The 21,222-nt window shown below is 36.5% G+C and overlaps 4 protein-coding genes across 5 annotated transcripts; 2 read left to right on the top strand and 2 right to left on the bottom strand.

Moving 5' to 3' along the window:
- The first annotated feature begins 1,901 nt into the window (after positions 1 to 1,901).
- LOC120006851 (deSI-like protein At4g17486) lies at positions 1,902 to 3,542 on the top strand. Its single transcript, XM_038856957.1, has 3 exons — positions 1,902 to 2,096; positions 2,274 to 2,561; positions 3,073 to 3,542. Exons 1-3 carry the CDS (start codon positions 1,913 to 1,915, stop codon positions 3,312 to 3,314), a joined length of 714 nt encoding a protein of 237 aa, XP_038712885.1. The 5' UTR covers positions 1,902 to 1,912; the 3' UTR covers positions 3,315 to 3,542.
- Positions 3,543 to 3,628: 86 nt separating this feature from the next.
- On the bottom strand, positions 3,629 to 7,378 carry LOC120006852 (DCN1-like protein 4). 2 transcript variants are annotated; one of them, XR_005470111.1, is made up of 10 exons: positions 7,198 to 7,372; positions 6,547 to 6,631; positions 6,355 to 6,429; positions 6,230 to 6,266; positions 5,155 to 5,238; positions 4,975 to 5,035; positions 4,780 to 4,886; positions 4,359 to 4,424; positions 3,948 to 4,104; positions 3,629 to 3,839 (listed from the first exon to the last, which is right to left on the bottom strand). XR_005470111.1 is itself a non-coding variant. In XM_038856958.1 (10 exons), exons 1-9 carry the CDS (start codon positions 7,247 to 7,249, stop codon positions 4,000 to 4,002), a joined length of 672 nt encoding a protein of 223 aa, XP_038712886.1. In that variant the 5' UTR covers positions 7,250 to 7,378; the 3' UTR covers positions 3,629 to 3,839; positions 3,990 to 3,999. The 2 variants fall into 2 exon arrangements, 1 of the variants encoding a protein (XP_038712886.1); XM_038856958.1 differs by having other exon boundaries at positions 3,990 to 4,104; positions 7,198 to 7,378.
- A 3,063-nt stretch (positions 7,379 to 10,441) lies between these two features.
- On the top strand, positions 10,442 to 11,364 carry LOC120007863 (ethylene-responsive transcription factor ERF003-like). The gene is made up of 2 exons (XM_038858331.1): positions 10,442 to 10,675; positions 10,773 to 11,364. The coding sequence occupies exons 1-2, from the start codon at positions 10,593 to 10,595 to the stop codon at positions 11,248 to 11,250; spliced, it is 561 nt and encodes a 186-aa protein (XP_038714259.1). The 5' UTR covers positions 10,442 to 10,592; the 3' UTR covers positions 11,251 to 11,364.
- A 4,713-nt stretch (positions 11,365 to 16,077) lies between these two features.
- On the bottom strand, positions 16,078 to 20,784 carry LOC120007071 (ATPase 9, plasma membrane-type). Its single transcript, XM_038857237.1, has 13 exons — positions 20,686 to 20,784; positions 20,466 to 20,603; positions 20,040 to 20,354; positions 19,618 to 19,944; positions 19,351 to 19,470; positions 18,713 to 18,835; positions 18,514 to 18,618; positions 18,129 to 18,438; positions 17,370 to 17,884; positions 17,062 to 17,235; positions 16,792 to 16,974; positions 16,519 to 16,697; positions 16,078 to 16,427 (listed from the first exon to the last, which is right to left on the bottom strand). The coding sequence occupies exons 1-13, from the start codon at positions 20,752 to 20,754 to the stop codon at positions 16,331 to 16,333; spliced, it is 2,655 nt and encodes an 884-aa protein (XP_038713165.1). The 5' UTR covers positions 20,755 to 20,784; the 3' UTR covers positions 16,078 to 16,330.
- Positions 20,785 to 21,222: the final 438 nt, after the last annotated feature.

Raw genomic sequence — 21,222 nt, 5'->3', positions numbered from 1 at the left:
TTGAACGATAATTAGCTAGTATACATTATTGTATGTGTCCAAGAGATTAGTGTTGACGCAAGAGTCGTTGGTTGGAAGACAATCACATTGCATGTAAGGGATCATCCACCCGTTAGAACGTGGGTTCGAATCATACCCTCTCCGCAAACCCTTATTTCAAAAAAAGAGATTAGTGTAGACAAATATTTTTAACAAGAGAATCCCAAAAAGCTCAAAGATTTGTTAAAACAATTAAATGAATCCAGCCAACCAGTTTCCATATTTGTTTTGGATTAATTAAAAATTTAAAATGTGTAAAGTCTAATAACCACACTCTCACCCATTTTTATTAAAAACAAGCTTATGTCACCTTTTTTTTGTTTGAGAAGAAAAGAAACTTGTATTAAGCAAGCAAAACACAAGTTACACCTGTGTAAGTGAAGATACTCCTCTAGAAACATAATAATAAAAACAAACTCTTAAATCAAGAAGAAAGAAAAGACCCTAGACCATAATAGATGCTACAAATAGGTTAACAGAGAGATAAAAAAATTTTTGAGAGGTAGACGGGGGCCTTGGAACATCCGTTGCAAGAGGAGATACTGCCTTTAAACTTCACCAAATAAAGGAGCATATGATGTAGTATTGAGACAGATCCTTCACAAGTTTGATCATAGTTACCATAAGACGGATGTTGCCGCCACCACAAACCACCAGATCTAAAGACAAAACCCTTAGATCAATGGGGAGATACACCCAACTGTTATTGAAAAACATAAACAAAGAAAAAAAACATAGATGAAGGTGGTATGGAGGAGGAGGGGGGAGGGGGAGGTGGAGGAGGAAGAAGAGGAAGAAACCCCTACTCCACCCAAAAAACTTCAGAGAGTGTCAGCAAAAGAGAGAGCCTCAGAGGCAGAGATTAGGGTTTCTGCCTTGGCATTGGAATTTCCCTTAAGCTTATGTCACTTTAACATGGCCTAACAACATTGAATTGCATTTTCCATAAAACACAATAGCAGGTTAATGCATGAAGTAGACAGTGTCTATATGTTTGGTTTGGTAGAGCTTATATTTAGGAAAAAAAAAAAAGAAGTGAGTTTATAAACTATCATGTGTTTAGTGATACTTTTAAAATAAGTTAAATTTATATTAATTGCCAAACGGACTCATAATCCAACCAAATTTGAGAAGGTTCGGTTAACCAATTGATTCATATAAAACAAAGGTAAAAATTTATATATTATTAGTCAAAGTACAGTTTTATATTTTCATACAATTTCCATGTCCACTTTATTATTTTCCTAAACCCTAACCCAATTCCCCATAAAATTCTCGCTCTTATTCCTGGTGGGATTTGAATATCTCAAGGTTTTGGACGGTATCTCTAATCCCTTAATCGGGATAGGGGGCTGGAATCATTCTAAGTGATTCCATAGATCTAAATCGTTGGAATAATTTCAACCTCCAATATATTGGATGTGACAATTATACATCCAACAATTAGTGTCTATGGAATGATTCTAGCAACTCCTATCACCCCTTAATCACATGCACCAATGTTCGAGTCCCAAATTAAAATAAGGACGTAACATACGGATTTATGTTTTTACCATTGATTTGGAACATGTGAAACTCAAAGTAGTGGACTACACATGTCATTTTACTTATCCTCACTCTTAAAAGGTAGTCCGCATTTTAGGTATTTATTTAAGTCCGTATAAAAAAAATCCTATATAAACTATTGTATATAATAATACAAAGATTGGGATGGAAGTATGGAACAGAAGATTCTCCTCAATCTTTTCCACCAAATTTCAAAAACTTGGAAAACATTAAAGTTATTTTTTTATTTGTTTTAAATAATTAAATTATAAAGAGCGACTTCAAATGGGTTGAAAAAGACGCGACTGTGGTTATCATATGAGATGTTATGATAAATACTTGTCGTACAGAGACAATGTTGCTTTGCTCAAAAAACTGGTGCAATAACGACGTCGACGACGACAAGGAGAACCATAAATCGGTGCCGGTGTACCTGAATGTCTACGATCTGACTCCAATCAATGTCTATGCTTATTGGCTTGGTCTCGGAGTTTATCATTCCGGTGTTCAAGGTTCGTGCTTTAATTAATCAACACTTTCGAGTTTCAGATTTTCTTTTTCTGGGTCAATTCAGAATCAGATCTACATTGATGGGTCTCGATTGGATCTGCTGCGTTTGATTGATTAATCTGTGAAAGACTCCGTTTTTTTATTTCTGGGTTCTGTTTTTTCTGGTGTTTTCTTGGCAGTTCATGGTGTTGAGTATGCATTTGGAGCTCATGAGTTTCCAACAACTGGAATCTTTGAAGCAGAACCGAAGCATTGTGATGGGTTTTCATTTAGAAAGACAATTTTGATTGGGAAAACAGAGATGGGGCCTGCACAGGTGAGAGCAGTAATGGAGGAGCTAGCAGATATTTATAAAGGAAATTCATATAATTTGATTACTAAGAACTGCAATCACTTCTGCAATGATGCTTGCGTTAGACTGACAGGCAATCCAATCCCAAATTGGGTCAATCGCCTCGCCAGGATTGGTAAGGAACAACATTATGATTTTAAAATTCATTAGTTCTTCTGTTTCAGCTGCAAATGGATTTTTGTTCATGAGAAGTTATACCTCTAGCCTTAAGGTGGATACACTAAGTTCGGGTGTCCGAACCAGCTGGAAGTATTTCCCTGGTTTAGTGGGTCTGCTCCCTTCCGAGGAAAAGTTAAGAGCCCTATTTCTCTCTCGCATGGGTTTGACTCAATCGGTGCATGCTGTTTCGGCGGCTTGCATGTTGAGCTGGGTGATTGCTCGGTGAAAAAAATAAAGGGTTTTGCTCATGAGTCATTTTCCCTAGCAAGTTTTGGAGATTTACCAAAATAAGTAAATTAGCTTTTTTTGGTACTCTTTACTTTTTTGAGATTGAAGTTTTAATGTGCTTTGGCTTACTGAGAACGTGTTGAATCATTAATGAAGAGTCTGAACAAATCTAGGGCAAAAGTCTTTGTTAAGGATAGAAAGCTATATATGGTTCTTATTGATGTTTCTATCATATATAGGATTTCTCTGCAATTGTGTTCTTCCTGCAACTTTGAATGCCACTAAAGTCCCTCATCACAAAATGGAAGAAAAGCCTAGTGAAGGAGAGACAAAGAAATTGACCAGTGGATCCAACAGATTCACTTCTTCTAATTCCTCATCTTCATCATCATCTCCGGCTCAAACTCGCGGTCGGAGTAGAAGCAGACGACGTGCTCTTCCACCGTCTTCACCATTGATGATTGGTTCTTCATCATCTTGACTGTCCCAAGTCTGGAGATCCAATTTTCTGATTTTTCTGGAAATCCTTGATCAATTTTTCTATTCCAATTCTTTTGTCAATGTGCATGCTTTCTTGTCTTCTGGCAAGTGATGTTATTTATCAAAGCTTATTTTTTGCTTTCTATTTGCCAGCAATGGCGAATTTGTATTTAATGGACTTAGCAAATTAAGCCTGGGAATCAATCATGATATACACATCTTTTTGTGATTCTGTCTTTCGATATCATGTTTCCAATTTTAAAAATAATCTGCACTTATCCAAGAAAGAGATTAAATTATCATTGCATCCAAACAGATTTAATTATTTGCTAATTTTATTAAAACAGCATCTAATTGTACAAAATGGTGAATGTATGAATACTATCGCATACATATCCTTATCACACAAAATAGCAGGAAATCTCAGCAAAAGTTTCATGTTTGGATGAAGAAAAAATAGAAGAAAAATGTAAAAAGAGCGGGAGCAGTGCTTGCTTGTGGAGCTTATGTGTATGTATGCAGGTTCCTGCAACCAGATAAACAATAATAAGCCATAGAATAAAGTCGGAAGCAGTAAATATAATCTATCTTCAAATAAGGAAAACAAGGCATTAAGGATTTTGTGAGTACTTACTTCAATAATAGCAGGCAGTGTACAACAGCAAAGCAAGCTCACCATAATAGTATTAGTTTTGGGCCGCCTGCTTTGCTCGCATCCATTCTACAAAATTGTCCAAGATCAAGGGCCAAGCAAGTTCTGGATCATAGTTCTTGTGGTCTGGAAAACTTATCTGTCATCAAATATATATCTGTTAATATCATTCATAGTTATTGCGGTCTGAATCAAATTAGTATTGGCCTAACCCCAAGTGTTGGACTTGAGGATTCGTTGCCGATAATAGGAATGATTGAGGTAACTCATCATGGATGTGCATATCAAGAATCAGTGTTGATGGTTTTATTTACAATTGCATTCTGGTAGAGACTACAGATTGATGAAACTGTTTCACAAAATGGACACGAAAACGAATCACAAAAACAGTACCTCATTGCAATACCGGTAAAAGCCCATCCACTGATCCATGTTTATGACCTTATAATCACTCTGAGTCTGCCAACAAAACAAACATGTAAGATAGAAGCCCTCTTTTTGGTTAAAAGGAAATATCAGAAACCATAAACGAAATCCATTTTCTATCTCCAGTCTACGCCTATCAAATAATCAACTTGTTCTATGAACAAAAGCACATCAAGACTACAGGATATATCAGATAAAAGGCAAAAACTTAATTTGAACAGAAGCCAGACTTTTGCCACTAAAAAAAGCAGTCTTCATTAATATAAGGAGGAAAAAAAAAAACTACGAGTGGTATACCAATACCCTCGAGCAAAAACTTGCATACTCTGGCAACCAAATTCAAATGAAAATTCTCACATCACACCCTTGCAACAAAAGTACTACTTACCTTCAGATAGTCAATGAAATAATCCACCTGTGCTCGGAATTGGGACCCTAAAACAAGATCCAGTAATTGGCAGATGCTCTCAATGTCTATACTCTTTTGTTTCTCCTCTGAGAAAACATAACAGAAAAGGTCAAAACTAGCACAGCAAGATCGACACTATCAAATTCAACTGCATGAAAGCATGACTCATATTACCTGTCAAGCAATACCTAAAAGCATATGAATAGAAGTCCACAAAGCTTGATGCCCTCCTCACCTATTTCGAATATGTACAAGTCAATCAGCCTTATTTGAATCATCGTCAAGGTAATTTACATATAGCAATTAGCAACGTACTAAAAATTACCAACATGAATACAAGTAATGGAATTGTACCTCTTTTTCAAGCTCTGGTAAGGCCTTCTTTAATTTACTTACAGTGTCAGCCCTCAGTGCTTTGAGGCCTTGACGCCATTCCTCCTAATCAACATTAAGACATCTGATCTCAGTATATCGAATAAGTGAATCAAATATGCATCACGTACAAGATGCCACAGTAAAGGATGGTGTGGATATAGATGAGGGAAGAAAGTATGTACCAACATCAATGACAAAGCAAGCCATGCTGTTATGTAATCATGTTTCTTGGGTTATAGAGTGACACAAAAGGGACATTTCTTTCGATGCGTCAATTTTTCGAGGGAGGAGGGAATCAAACCTTGCACCTTGTGCAAGTGTTAAGGGACACAAATCAAATCTGTAATGTACATATCTGTGCACAAAGCCTAGGACTGCTAAATGCCAGTGCATGGTTCAATTTTTTCCACTTCAATCAACATGCTAATCAAATCACTCACAAGATCGTTTATAAAAAAAGTCACTCACAGGATCAACAGTTAATATTAGAAAATGCAATCTCCATATAACATAAATACACACAAAAAGCTAATTAATTCATATTGTATTCTAAGGTTTTATCTTTTGTCATTACAATCAATCTGAGCTGCATGGCACTTCTCAGGAAGGGTATCACCTATGAACAGAATATCATGCTCACAATCAATTACCACAAACTTGATGAACACCAACCAATTAACATGTTCAATATGACGATGCAGCAAGGCGCCCCACTAGACAATGAGAAAGAGGGAAAGGCAAGAGAAACACAATACAAGCCTACTAACTGATTAGTAGAGGGAGATTCAAACCCACAAATATAATTCCCGGAAAGAAGAAAAAAGTGAACTTGAGTCACCATACCGGCCAACTTTACAATGCACAACTTCATTAAAAATAAAATCATAAAAAAAGTTTTTGGAGGGTGGGGAAAGGGGAAGGTTAAATGAATCTACATTCATGCTTAGACATGCAATATTCAATCAAAACAGTTGAGATAATCTCACTCTCTCTCATATATATATACACAATTACACACACACACATTTATGCCTATGAGAATGATAATCCTTACCAGGGTAAAGTATCCTTGTTTCTCAGCTTTCATTTTCCTAAAATGTTTAGCTTGTCAATTCATTGTGTGAATCTCACAGATAAAAATTAGAAAGTAAGGTATCAAATAATTTCTATTTAACTTACCAGGCAAGCATCAAGATCCGAACATCAGTATGATCTATCTCCATATCTGAACAAAGAGCTTCAATTCCTTCTGGGCTGTTTAGTTGCATTTTATAAAGTGAGTACCACCAGAAAATTGGGGAAAAAAGGTACTTGGAAGCAAATGAACCTCAAATTTAATGAGTAAGGAAGTTCTTTTTTCAGCATACTTACTCAATCATACTAGAAGACCTGTTCCCATATGAATAAAATAGATTATCGATTCTTTCCATCTCCTTCGTAGATGCTTTACTTGAGGCTGAATAAAAGAAATTCAGACAGAAGTAATTAAATAATATAAATGATAGCCTTAAAGCAGCATGGCAACTAAATTCAGCCATTCATAGCCCAAAGCAACTAAATTCATGAAACAAATATAAAACAGTAAAACTAGACTAATAATCCATAATGAAATAATTCGGAATCCAGTCTTCCCCCACTGAATCTTATCTAAAAAGACTTTTCAACATGATAATATACCTTAAAAATTCACATAAACTACTAATTGGACGCTGCCTTAAGCTTTCCAGGGCACAGTGCAACTATTTTAGTCCTTGAAGAGTAAATCCAAAAGCTTTAGATGCTACGCACAATCTTAATAGAATAAAAAAACCATCTCTCTAATTCATATGACCGACCCAGCCTTCCAAACATATAAATCATAAGAAAAAAAAAACTTCACCACCACAATTCAAAACCAAAAATTAGAAAAACACGAATCATGAGGGTGACGCTAGTACCAGTAATTAAAATCGAAACTACAAAAACAATGATTCGCGGCAGGATCAAAATTCAAAACTGCAATCGAAGATGCAGAGAGATTACCAGAGCGAAAGAGATCCGTGGCGGTGGACGTCTTCGAACTCCCTTTGCGCATCTTCGCTTTCAGGAAGAAAAGAACCAAGGACGAATTTCAACTTTCAGAGAGCGAAAATCGTAAAAATAGGGCTTTTTTAGAGAGAGAGAGGGAATGAGAGAACGAATTAGAATTGGAGTCCCATCACTCTTCAGTCTCACTCACCCCGTCCCAGCCCTAGATCACCGTTAAATTTTGGAAAGCAATACTAACCGTTGGATGTAGTCAGATGTTTTTCCTTGTTTGAATGAGTGCCTCGTGTGCGTTTTGATTGGTTTAAGGTTACGGAAAACCGAATCCGTTTGTGGGGTTGGTTTCAAGTATGTGGTCTACGTACGGGATGGGAGAGACTCCAATTCTCCCCCGAAACAATGAAACAATGTTAAATTACGAATTAAAATATGTTATTTAGTATTTTGATGTTCAATGTTAGAATATAGAAGATTCTGGGGAAGAATATTCTAAATACTAAATTATAAACTCTAAACACTAAAAATTAAGCCTTAAACCCTTAATTGAAGTGGTAAAGATAGTATGTATTACCCTGGTGACCAAGGACCTCCTCGTTTGAAAGAAGAAAAACAATGTAGTCTATATATTTCTTTCCTTTTTTTCTTATTTTTGTTAAAACATATATCAAGACTTGACATAGCCCAATCGATATATAATTAAAGATCTAGCAGCTCTGGTACAAGCACGTATTTTTTGATCTAAAAATTAATGAAGATGGCTCAAAAAAAAAATCTATGCGAGTCTTTAACCCAGAACGAATAATATCGTTTATGTATTTGAGTTTGAATTTCCAACAAAATAAAATTTTGATTGCATCTAGAAATACTTCTTTTGTAATCCTACAACAGGAGTTTGACTATTATGTGGACTGGTATTCCTAAACTTTAACTTGAAAGAAACTACTGAACATAAGAAAAACAATGGACTAATTTGATAAAACTTTTTGAAAGTAGCAGATATGCTAGTAGAAATTGTGATAGCAGAAATGCTGAACAATTTTAGTAGCAAATATGCTGCATGAATACTAGGTAGGTGTTTGGTTGAACTTTTACTGGTAACAATTATGTTGTGTAGCATACTGTGATAAATTACAGGGCTATTAAACGTTTTAGTTGTAGACACACTGTTACATGAAAGGTACGAGTATGCTGTATGCCACACATTATGTAGACCAATTTCATAAATCACCAACGGATATTTGATACGAATATCCCACGTTGCTTAGAGATGGGAGTTGGGATCTATTGATAAAGAGGGCAAATGCCTTCCTTAATAGGGCTGCTGTCTAAGCAACAGAAAGGAACACCTTATGCTTTTGCTTCTTGAGCAAAGAGAGATAACTCAAGCTCTAACAGAACGCTATTTCCATGACTGCAGGCCAGAGTTTCATAACCCAAAAACATGGAAGAGTAAATACTAAGCGGCCACCTATGATAGATAGCATGTAAAGAGGGCTACTGCACCCTGCAAATAAAGGTTCGCAGACTAAATATCTATGACCAGTTTTCTCACGAGTTCAGTCCATTGCATTGTTATCTCCGTGCAGCGAGCTTCCAAAGCAAATAGAAAGATACATAAATTCCAGCTCCCAAGTCCCATTTATCAATTTCTGACTTGTGGTCTTCCATGCAAGTTTCAGGCCTCCACATCTATGACTATGAGTGGTTGGCTGCATCAGTTTGATGGAGAGAAGGAACAGATTAGCAAACTTCTACATCGAAACAATAAATCGGCAATGTTGCACCAAAATAAATGTATGTAAAGAGCAAAGTGAAGCAATGGAGGAGAAAACAACATTAAGTCAATTATGAGAGAGCAAACAAGCAAAAGGAATAAGCAACTAATATCTAAACAAAATTGTTCCCCGTGCTGTTACGAGTTCATCATGTTAGGATTTAGGAACAATTACCATAACTGTAAACACAGGCTACGTTCTGGATTCCCCCACAAACGGAACGCCTAACAACAAGATAAACCGACTAGGCCTATGACCTCTAGGTTCCACCATTGCAACTCTATCACTCGGCCACATGTGAACATAAATTAAACCTTTTCAAGTATGTCAGAAAATTTTCTTCATCTCTATCATCCAGAGTGAATGCCCATGAGTTGGCACAAACTATATGTGTGTATGTGGATTTCATGGCAATTCAATGAATGGTTATGCAAGGAAGGCATTACAGGATTACAAAATGTGCTATAGATGTCATTTTTGTCTTAACCTGATCGCTTTAGGCCACTTAAAAAAAAGAAACAATGACACAATCATGTTCAGAAAAACAGTGGCATACAGAGAGAAGCTATATATCACAAATAATTCATCTGTGAGTTATTTCATAAACACCATACATATTTCCACATTTTGAGGGTACCTAATGGACGGCTTCATTTGTATAAGAAGAGCCCAAATTCACACAAATTCCTCAATCACACATGAGAGTTCCAAGGGGCACTGATGATGTAAGATAAAATATGACATTCATTTAATCTACATTTGGTCTGTAGATAGGCCTTTGGATGCATATGGTGATTGTGCAATATCAAAATGACATGGCCATGTGAGTGGGAGTGTGACACCTACAAAAATGAGTGATTAGTGAAAGAAGAGAAGAAAAATGGGTGTGTAGTTGATGTCAACATATGCAATATTGCAACAAAAACAAAGATTAATAGGTTGGTCAAATATAGCAGCTGCTACAAAAAAGGTCCATGGGGGCATGTATGTCTGGGGCTTGAAAATTACATGAAATGTCGTTTCTCTCTATCTTCACCATTACGATTATTGCATAACAGTAGGTTTCCTATGTTTAGTAATTGTGATGTGAGCCACGTAGTCATGTCCTCTTGAACTACTATGATAAATATACATACACTTATTCTCTCTTTCTAAGACATCTTGGTATGGAAAATAAACATAAATATACTCAACTTGGTGAGTAACTTTAGTGTTAAGAAAGGTATATATAGTATTATAAAGATATATATGGTTGTATTATACTTGACTCTTTGAACACAGTTTATATACTGACAAAAAACCCATTTGCTCTTTGTGAACATAACAACTCATGTTCAAGGTTTAAGCACACAAAGCATACAAAAGTTAAAAGAGAAAAGAATCACCACCCCTGTAAAATAGAGAGAATTGCTGAAAAGGAAAGGAGAGAAAGAGAGACACACCTTGTGGACCCAATAGCTGTATTGATTGCCAGAAGGCCGCAAAAGAAGGCCTGTATAAACCCTTGCAACTCTCCAGCTTTAATCCCCTGTTTCTACTCAATTCTTCTCTCTCAGGAATTTCAACAAACAGCTTCTCTACATCCAAAATAGTACAAACGTCTCTCTCTTCAACACAATGGCTAGACCTCAGCATCGTTACCGCGGAGTTCGTCAAAGGCATTGGGGTTCATGGGTCTCAGAGATTCGGCATCCTTTACTGTAAATCCACTTTCCAAAGAATTCATACACAAAAACGTTTCTTTACTCTGATTATATGTTTTTTACTTAAAAACGTTTAACGTTTCTTGGATTACAGGAAGACTAGGATTTGGCTTGGCACATTCGTGACAGCAGAGGATGCGGCACGAGCATACGATGAGGCTGCAAGGCTCATGTGTGGAACCAAAGCACGCACCAACTTCCCATACAATCCCAATGAGCCACAAACATCTTCATCTAAGCTTCTCTCAGCAACTTTAGCAGCTAAGCTACACAAGTCTCACATGGCAGCTCTTCAACTTCAAATGACCAAAAAAAATGCACCAAAAGAGTCCCATGGAAAGCGACAACGTAACCCATTTGCCACAAGTGATGGCATTGCAGGAAGAATTGCTGAATTGGGCTCAGAATGGCAGGAGACAAAATGGGTTGGTGGGGAAGTTAGTGAACTGGGGATCAATCAACAGCAACAGCAGTTTAAGGCACTTGAAGATGACCACATAGAGCAGATGATAGAAGAGTTGCTTGATTATGGATCTATGGAGTTTTCTTCTCCTGATGTTTCTTCAACATAATTGTCCAAAATCCAAATTTAGTAAACTTTAATTAGTTATTAACCTCTATTTTCTCCTTTATTGTCCAAGTAATTAATTTCTAATAAATAAATGCTAATTAGTTTTAATCTCTCATTATCTTGAGTTTTGTCTATTAGGTATATCTTGATTCCAACCATTTCGAGATAGTGTAGTTGATTATTTTTTCGGACTTTGAGTTTATAGTGCTCGAGGTTAGAAGTTATAACCAACGAGCTAAGATATTTTCTTGTAGAGTTTTCATTCTTTGGCTTTATCCCACTTTCGGGCTATTATCCACATGTATTTCAATCCAATTTTACCTATCGCCAATGTAATACGGATTATCTGACAATCCAAGATTTACGCCTACTCACATGTTTGATTGACATGTTAGAATCGGGTGATTTCTCAATTACAATATATATATATATATATATATATATATATATATATATATATATATATATATATATCTACCTATCTATCTTGGATTCCATAAAGTAATCGTCTAGTGATCACTCCAATCTTTATTGGGAAAAAGTAGTGTGAATGGGTAATGTAGGTAACATGAAAAATGGTCTTAGAATATCGTCTACTGACAAAACCATATATATATATATATATATGCCTGCAAAGTGGAAAAGGAAAGATGAGAACAAAAGAAAGGCATATGACAAGTTTCCCCCTTTTCATGTATTTGCTAATAGGGAGGGAAAAGAATCCACAGGAGCTATCTAGCTACAGCTGCCATCAGCCATGTATATGACAGTAATGATAAGGATCTTAATATCCCAATTATCCTAGCTATTGAATTATAATTTATACGCACAATATTTCATATACATCATATATGATGTATGATATGTGATGCTCGCGGATTCACTTGAATTCTGTGCACCCAACTCAACGTATTGACATGCATTGTCAAACATTCTCATTGTTTTCTCACTCATTTTACTAGTTGATAAAGAGAGATTTGAAAGCTTTTGCTATATTTCTCTCTTCACCTTAAAACCCTTCGATTTCTTTCACTTTTGAAGGTTTGAATCCCCAAGTACCCAATTCACACAAACGATACCAAAACCCATTCTCAAAATTTGTCTTATTCTCACTGTTATATATCTTTGCACCATGGCTGTGTTGTATATCGAAGAAGTAAATCACAAAGAATAACACTATTCAAATAAAATGTCGACTGGAGCCAAATCAACTACCCTACTCAAATCAAAAGTATTATCTACTTTGAGTTTACCGATTTCGATAGATCATTGCGTTAGCATGATTTTATTCTTTTTGAATCATCTCACTTAATGATACTTAGGCAAAGGAAAAGATCTCTTAATGTGGTGGGGTCATAGATTTTCTTATAAACCACATGGTTTGGACATCTCAAACCGATGTGGGATATTAACAAATGAAGTAGAAAGAAAATGAAAAAGATATTGAATTTCGATCTAGAACACCAAATTTGTAAAATAGTTGCATGTTTCAGCATTAAGTTCCTCCACGTGACCAAAGTGAGTAATAGCCGCACAACTAATTTAGCGATAGCTTAATAGTAAATCTCTTTAGGGTAAAACCATATTAACATGAAAATCATGAGTTTGATTCACACTAGCAATGTCAGCACCTTTGTGCACACGTTTTGGGCATTGACCCAACTTATCCTTTTATCAGGTGAGAAATTTCTATGCATGCGGGCTTGACGACCCGAGTTTGAACCCATATTAGATGTTTAAAGAGTAAATTCGTATGATGTCGTTCTCGATAAAAAAAGAAAAAAGAAAAAAAGTAATAGCCGCACACCTAAACTATACATTATTATGAGCTTACTTTTTCATTTGTTTTTAGTTATAGCTATCACATCACAAAAACCCACTTTGTCTGTTGTTTTTGGGACTGAAATTAATCACTTTTAAGAGTGGATGTTTACCTACAGTTACTATTTTTTTTAAATAGAGGAGGGAAATTCGAACCTCATCTTTAAGGTTATGCACGCCATTCTTATTATTGTAAGTAGTTGCTCGCGTGTTCTGCAGTTATATATACTAATGTTTAGAAACAAGTTTCTTGCAATTTCCAACCATATGGACCGTATGTGTCACTTTATATGCATGAGCTTTACATCAATATATACGTTTTAAGGCAAAAGTACTAATTGATCTCTCTCTCTCTATATGTATGTATGTATATATGTTGAAGAAATATTGTTGGCATTATATAACAATATATTGGTTTTGAATGGAGAAATGGAGTGTAAATCAATTAACCAATATGTTTGTGTACATTACAATATATTATCATTACTAGGATTGCAAATGATTTCATAATGTGTCTTCATTCCTATTTTACTTTACAGTCCCACTTGATCATGTGACTGAAAAGTGAAAACAACAAGAAATTACAAGCCCAATACTTGTGTGGAATCTTCCTATTGTATGTCCATGATCAAAATTTACCATTAATTCAAGACTTTTTTTAACTACTTTATATCTCTTTTTTTAGGTAATTTTAGTTTACTTTTTTCTTCTTTTCCTCTAAGTGGATAAAGAACAGAAGTTGTCAATTATGATTGCAAAGGATACAAACTTAGGGATGAAAAACCATTCGATTCAGATTAAATCAAGTTTGGACATCAATTATACATCTGAAATTCATATCCAAACACAATTTTTTTTGTCCGGTTTACTTGCCGGACATAAATCATGGACATAAGTTATTGTTTGGTTTACTTGTTCGAATTTAAACTAATTCGGGTTTGATCAATTATGTACGTTCGAAATTCAGTTTGGGTTAGGGTCTACGCATGTAAATATTTCGTAAACATGTGATGTTGTCCGATTTTTTTTTTCACCCCTAGGTACAGCTTTTCTTTTCATTTATTTAACCTTAGATTATCTCATTTGTAAATATTTTAATTAAACTTGTTGAGATGATATATTAGTGGGTCCATTCCACTAAGTTAATCTCATACTCAATAATTGATTATGGATCAACTGATTGATTTTGTCCCCCATAAACATCAACAAGAGCAAAAGTGGATAACCTTAAATTGTTAACTTATTAAGCATGACAAAACCCTAATTATGTCTATGTCAAATTCTCAATACCATGTTTTTTTTTTTTTTTTTTTTTTTTTTTTTTTTTTACATTGGATTAGGATAGGTTTATCATTGGATTTGGATAACTTGGGATCAATGTAATCATACATTGATCCACCAAATAAGGCTCTTCTTTTTCAAGATGATTTGGACCAAACACACTAGTATAGGATCAAGACAAAAACAAGAGAAAAAAAAGAAGAGAATAAATGTATCTCTATATGTTTCACTCTGCATGTTCTTCCCCATTCCTTCACATGCATAGAGGACGAAAAACCATGTTATCCAAATAATGTCCCCCATTTACCTATGTTTATACCCTTAATTTAAAACATGTGGGTCCTAAAATAGTGGACTCTACTTATCATCTCACTCAAGTGCGGAAGTGGGGGATTGCACTGGGCAGTGCAGATTTTTAAAAAAAATATATATATACTTACGCATATATATACATAAATAGATATACACAAATAAAGGGCAGGCCCATTGGTCATTTCTCATACAAGTTATGAGTTATGAATTGTAAAATAACCTTAAAACAAAAGTCCGTCTAACTTCTAAGCCCATGAGTGATGAGCCCATGACCATCTAACTTTTAAGCCTTCACAATCACCTCTTCGACTCTTTCCACTTCCGCCCTTGCTTGTGCCATTGTGCGAGATTCAATCCTCTGGTGCGAGCGTGTGGCTCTACTCATCTATTAGGTCTTGGACTCTTTCCACTTCCGCCCTTGCTCTGCTCATCACCTCATCCTCTGGTGTAGCCATTTCAAGTCCCAAGTCTCAACTCTCAATCGCTCACTAATTGTAACTTTGTAAGTGTCCAATTGTTGAAATATGAAATACCTAATTTGCTAATTTTAAGGTTATGGAATATGAAATATCATTAAGGTCTTTTGTTTCATCAACTTTAATAATGTATTTATGCTAATGTTTTAAGGTTATTTTATGGGTTAAATAGATGTAATGTCGTAAATAACTCTAAAAAAAAATTTCGGGGGCACTGCCCCCCGACCCCTTCAACTTCTAGTAGCCCCCAACTGCAATTCCTGGTTCCGCGCTTGATATCACTCATCCACGCCATTAAAGTAATTAAACATACACCCATAATTTACACCATTACTTTAAACCCTTAGGTGAGAATACATATATGTATATATAGTGGTGATTTTTTTCCCACTTAAGATATCTTGAGCTAAGACTTGGACCCGCCCCGCACAGTACTTATATCATACCAAATTCCATCGATTGAATCACGTTTTCAATAAATATGAGACATCTAAGTTGTACAAGTAAAGAGATCTATTCATTGGTTAAAAAAGAAAGGAAAAAAAAGTGAACAGTGATTGAATTGATGATAAAATTGAATCTTTGGTCGTGAACAACTATTGGGACAGTTCTCCACCTTAACGACCTACCCCGCACAAATTTATTTAGGATAATATTATGTTTCTTCCACTCGAACCCATGACCTCTTATGATCAAAGAATGAATACTCAAGTTATCAAATAATTACTCTTCCATCACCAAGAGGTCATGAGTTCGAGTGGAGCAGATAAGATATTTTGGTGAACCAGAAAGTAACAAATGCGTGCGACAAATACTGTACAAGAAGTAATGGTAACCAAGTACCGAAGGTAAAAAATAAAAATAAAAATAAAAAATTGAACAGTATGCAACAAAGAAATGGTAAAATAGTTTTCAGAACAAGAAAATTTTGCCAGAAGCAAAAAAATTAGGAAGCTTTCATTTGAATGAAATGTAACAGTAACTAACATCAGGCATTACTACTTAATTAATTTCATCTAATCTATTTCCAACAAGGGATTATCAAGTAACCTATCATCTGTCATGTTGGATTATTCCCAATCTTACATCCTTTTACAAAATCATCAAAGAAAATCGTAAACAAAAGGGAAGGGATATATGCCTGCCAATTCTCTTTGCAATATTCCAAAAATCTCCTGTTCTGTAGAGCTCTCAAACAGTGTAGTGCTGTTGAATGGTCTCAATATCAAGTCCCTTGAGCTTCACAACTGATTCAACGTGTCCCTTGAGAGTGTGAAGCTCCCTCAACCTGCATGAAAATTCAGATTATGGTTAACAAATCAAGCAAGTATAGAACTGGGATTGTAAATAGCTTTGAACCAATGCTGCAACTGCATTACCTAGCAACTTCAGCACGTTTCTTTGCCTGTTCAGCAATCTCAGACAATTCCCGGTAGTTCTTATCATTGAAGAGTTCTGAGCTTTCAGGAGGTTGCAGGCCGTGCAGGGTACGATGAGCCACAGCCCATTGTGCCTCCCTCTCTTCCTTTCCATAATTTTTCTTTGTTGTGAAAGCAGTCTGCAGAAAATAAAGAAAAGAGGAAACAAACATTAGAAAGAAATATTCAGTGACTTATTTCTGTTCCCTTTAATCAAGAAAATAATCAGCTTACCTTATTTTGGAGAAGGTTATCCCAAGCTCTTCCACTCAAGGCGAATCGGATAAGGAACTTAAGAATATCCAGGGGGATATAGAAAATCAAACTGTAGAGCCAAATAAGACCAGCCCATCCCCAGCCAATACCTTTCATTCTTGCAAAACCCCAATTTGCATATACAGCAATGAATGTGGCAATCTGAATAAATCAATACAGTGTATGTGTCACTTTGTCTTGCAAATAACAAGACAGGGATCTTAAAACTGAAATTTTCACATGACTTACCAGCTGTGCAATAGCAAAGGCACTCACTAGCAGAAGACCAGGCCGCTCAATAAAAGACCAGCTCCGGGAGCGAGTGACGAAGATAAGTGCCTGCGATACAATACTCACTTGCAGGTAGACAGCTGCTGTGAGCTCTTCAGTGTTATCCCTGATGGATCTAACATTAAACTTTTCCTGAAAGTTTTGATAGGATAAGACAAATAGCAACACTATCATTTAGTGCAACTCTTGGTAGGATAAGTAAAGAACTCATATTTACCATAAAGCTGGCTAATTTTCTAGCAAAATAAATATAACACACTTATTACCGAGAAAAAGTCGGAAGTATGAGCAGCCCAGAAGAATATCACAGTCATGATAGCTAAGTAGGCACCAAGAACAATGCCCGTGGCAAAAATCTCTTTGAGCTTCCATGAGTCGGGCATGGGAGATGGCTTGACCCTGTCTTTAGAAATGGTCATAATTGTTCCATCATTGAGTATGGCAATGATAAGAACCATGAAAGGTGAGAAATCAAACTTCCAAATGAGAGCAATGAGCATGAAACCCATCACAATACGGATGGTTATAGAGACTGCATAAATGGTGTAATTCTTCATTCGCTGGAAAATGGCTCTGCTTGTTAATACAGCACTAACAATCACACTCAAACCAGGCTCTGTCAGGACTATATCAGATGCACTCCGTGCTGCATCAGTAGCATCAGCTACAGCAATTCCGATGTCTGCCCTTTTGAGTGCTGGGGCATCATTCACTCCATCTCCAGTCATGCCACAAATATGCTTCCTATCTTGTAGCCTCTTCACGATCTCATATTTGTGCTCTGGATGCTTCCATTAGTTAGCACCATTGTCACACAAATTGTATAACACAATCTATTTTCAAGTTACACAAATACATGATTTCAAAATGGCAACACATTGTCGAACAAACAAGAACTCTCATCTTGTTCGAATCTGTTCAAACAAGCTTTTGAGTAATGATTGCATATCCAGATTTTCAACTGAAGACTCCTGCTGTGTTTTATAAGCAGTTATCTTCTAGAATAAAGGGTTTAGTTTCATTACCTGGGAAGACACCAGCAAAACCATCTGCCTTCTCAATAAGCTCGTCAACAGGTAGTCCAGATAAAGACTCGTCTTTGTGCTGACCAAGGAGGGCAGAAGAAGGATACATGTTGGTTCCCATACCAAGCCTTCGACCAGTCTCTTTCCCAATAGCTAGCTGGTCACCAGTGATCATCTTGACATTGACTCCAAGGTGGAGGGCACGACGAATGGTTTCAGCACTGTCATGCCTTGGAGGATCAAAGAGAGGCAAGAGACCTACAAATTGCCATGGTGCTCCTGGACTTTCTTTGTTTTTCTCTGGAACTGCCTGTAAAAGCAGATAATGTGGCCCAAATCAAGTTGGATTTGTTTTATTACATTCCTTCATGATCAACAAACCAACCTGTTTAGAAACAGCAAGAGCACGAAGTCCACGATCAGCAAACTTATCAATTATGGCATGTGCTTTCTTTTTCACATCTTCGCGAAGGTCACAGAGCTCAATAATCTACAACGGAATTTACATGTAATAATGTAAGCAATAACAAACACAATGCAAAGAAAATAAAAGCACCATTAGCATGAGTTGAATGCAGGGGTACTTGTTCTGGGGCGCCTTTGCTGATTCGGTGCCAACTGCCATCAGAGTCTATATATGTTATGGCCGTGCGTTTATCAACAGGATTAAAGGGCAGGAAATGCACCTCATTTATCCCTGCTCTTGCCTGCAAAGCAAAATACATAACAAAGTAACTGCAAGTCGGATACAGAAGCATAGAGAACATTGATTTTTTCAAATGTTTCTTGAAATAGTTAGTTCTATAAAACTCTCCCTAACAAAAACTAATGGGAAAATTTTTTGGATTTCTCTTAACAAACAAGATTAAGTTTTAAGAAAAGAAGTTTTGTTTCACGATCTCCCTTAATATAAGTAACAGCAATTGCATTGCATCTTGTTGGTAGTAAACATCACAATCACTAATTATGCTAGGGACTGGACAGGAATTCAAACTTAGCTTCTCTGCTGACATTTCAGACAATCATATGCATTTCAACTTTTAGCAATGTTACCAATGTCAATGCATATCAATGACAATATCATACTCCAGGGTTTACCCACGTCCATTAGGATGTTTCTTAGAATGAAAGGCCAAACTTTTCGAACACTAGATAAGTGCACTACTTGTGGATGAGAGATGAAAGAGAATTTAAATGGCATTTCATTTATTTCATCATATACCTCCTTGGGATCACCCAGCATTCCGACAATACAAGCATCAATAGCATCCTGATTCTCAACCCTTGATGCCCTAGCAGCAAACAGAAGCAAGGTATCCTTGTCCACATCTTTCACAAATACCTGAAGACAGATTGATTTAGGGATCAATCAATAAAGCATCATATTTGAGTTCTTTTCGCTAGCCATATTCTTGGTGAATCCTTCTACCCAGACATGAATTCTTGTCATTACTACTCTAAGCATTCATGTACCAATAGCTGCACTAACCTCAACCATGGTCTTGTCAACTGTAAGCTTGTTTAGAGTGAGAGTCCCAGTCTTGTCACTGCATAGTACATCCATTCCTGCCATTTCTTCAATGGCAGTCATCCTCTTGGTGATAGCACCTTGCTGAGAAAGCCGATGGGAACCAATAGCCATTGTCACTGACAACACAGTTGGCATGGCAATTGGAATTCCTCCAATGAGAAGCACCAAAAGATTGTCAATCCCATCCCTATACCTTCGGTGCTGAATGGGATACATCACTATTATCTCTATAATCATCCCCACTGCAATGGAGCAAATACAGAAGTTTCCTATTGCTGTCAACACCTGATGAAATCAAAGCAAATCAGAAAAAGGTGTCAGTTAACATATGTTGAAAATTGCAACTACTCAGAACTAAAAGACTCTTATAGATTTGGTACCTTTTGGAAGTGCCCTTCTCGATTAGTACTGTCAACAAGGTGAGCAGCTTTTCCAAAGAAGGTATGCACACCAGTGGCAATGACGACTGCCTCAATCTCACCTTGCTTGCAGGTAGATCCAGAGAAGACTTCGTCACCTGGGTTCTTTGTGACAGGCAAGGACTCACCAGTAAGGGAAGACTGGTCAATTTTAAGAGGGTCTCCCTCCAGAAGACGAGCATCTGCAGGGACGATGTCTCCAAGCTTGATGCTGATCACATCTCCTGGAACCAAGATTGCAGCCTCCTGCTCACTCCATCTTCCATCTCTCAGAACCTTACAATGATTTGGGAAAGTTAAAAGTGCATTAGATTTTAAATCCAATTTTCACAAAGGTTTTCATATATCCAATGGATATTGGAGACTGATGACACAAATCAAGAATACCTTTGCCTTGGGAGCAAGACCAGCCATAAGAGCAGCTGCGGCATTGCCTGCGTTATTTTCTTCTATGAAGCTTATTGTGGAGTTGATAAAAAGCAATGCAACAATACCGATAAAATCTTGCCAGTCTGGGGGTTTGCCCTGCATTTGTACGTTGAAATGAATACATATAAAACTAATCTTTTTGGAGTTGGAAGCAGAGAGAAAAAGTTTGGTTTCTTACTCCCCCATTTGCCAACGCAATGGCCATGATAGCAGCAATCTCCATGACCCATGAGAGGGGATTCCACATAAAACCCAGGAACTTCAGAAGTTTGCTCTCCTGTCATGATTAATTTTTAGGAGATGATCAAATCAATAAAACAAACAAATACAAAGACTTCAAAAATGATTTAGGAAGTTACATTTTTCTCTTCTAGTTTGTTTGGGCCAAAGATTTGGAGCCTCGTCTGTCCTTCTTCTGATGACAAACCTTCTCTAGAACATTTTAATTGTCCAAATACTTCATCAACTGGAATGTTCTCCTGTAGATACACAACATCATTTGCATGATCATCAAATGTGTTCACTACTTGCAGCTCTTAATTATCATTTCTCAGAGTCCGCCAAACAAAAGATTCACACATTCAAGCATCAATTCACAATTAGCATTCCAAAGTAATTTATATTATGTCTTATCAACACTATTCTTAGCTTTGAATTGGAAATTCATAACTACAAATTGTCGCCCCTTGGGCCTCCCTCCTAAAAGGCCTATTAA

The sequence above is a fragment of the Tripterygium wilfordii genome, chromosome 10 (genome assembly GCF_013401445.1).
Source record: "Tripterygium wilfordii isolate XIE 37 chromosome 10, ASM1340144v1, whole genome shotgun sequence".
In the NCBI taxonomy this organism is placed as follows: Eukaryota; Viridiplantae; Streptophyta; class Magnoliopsida; order Celastrales; family Celastraceae; genus Tripterygium; species Tripterygium wilfordii.
The sequence above is the reverse complement of the archived record's forward strand: the minus strand, read 5'-3'. Positions and strand labels throughout refer to the sequence as shown.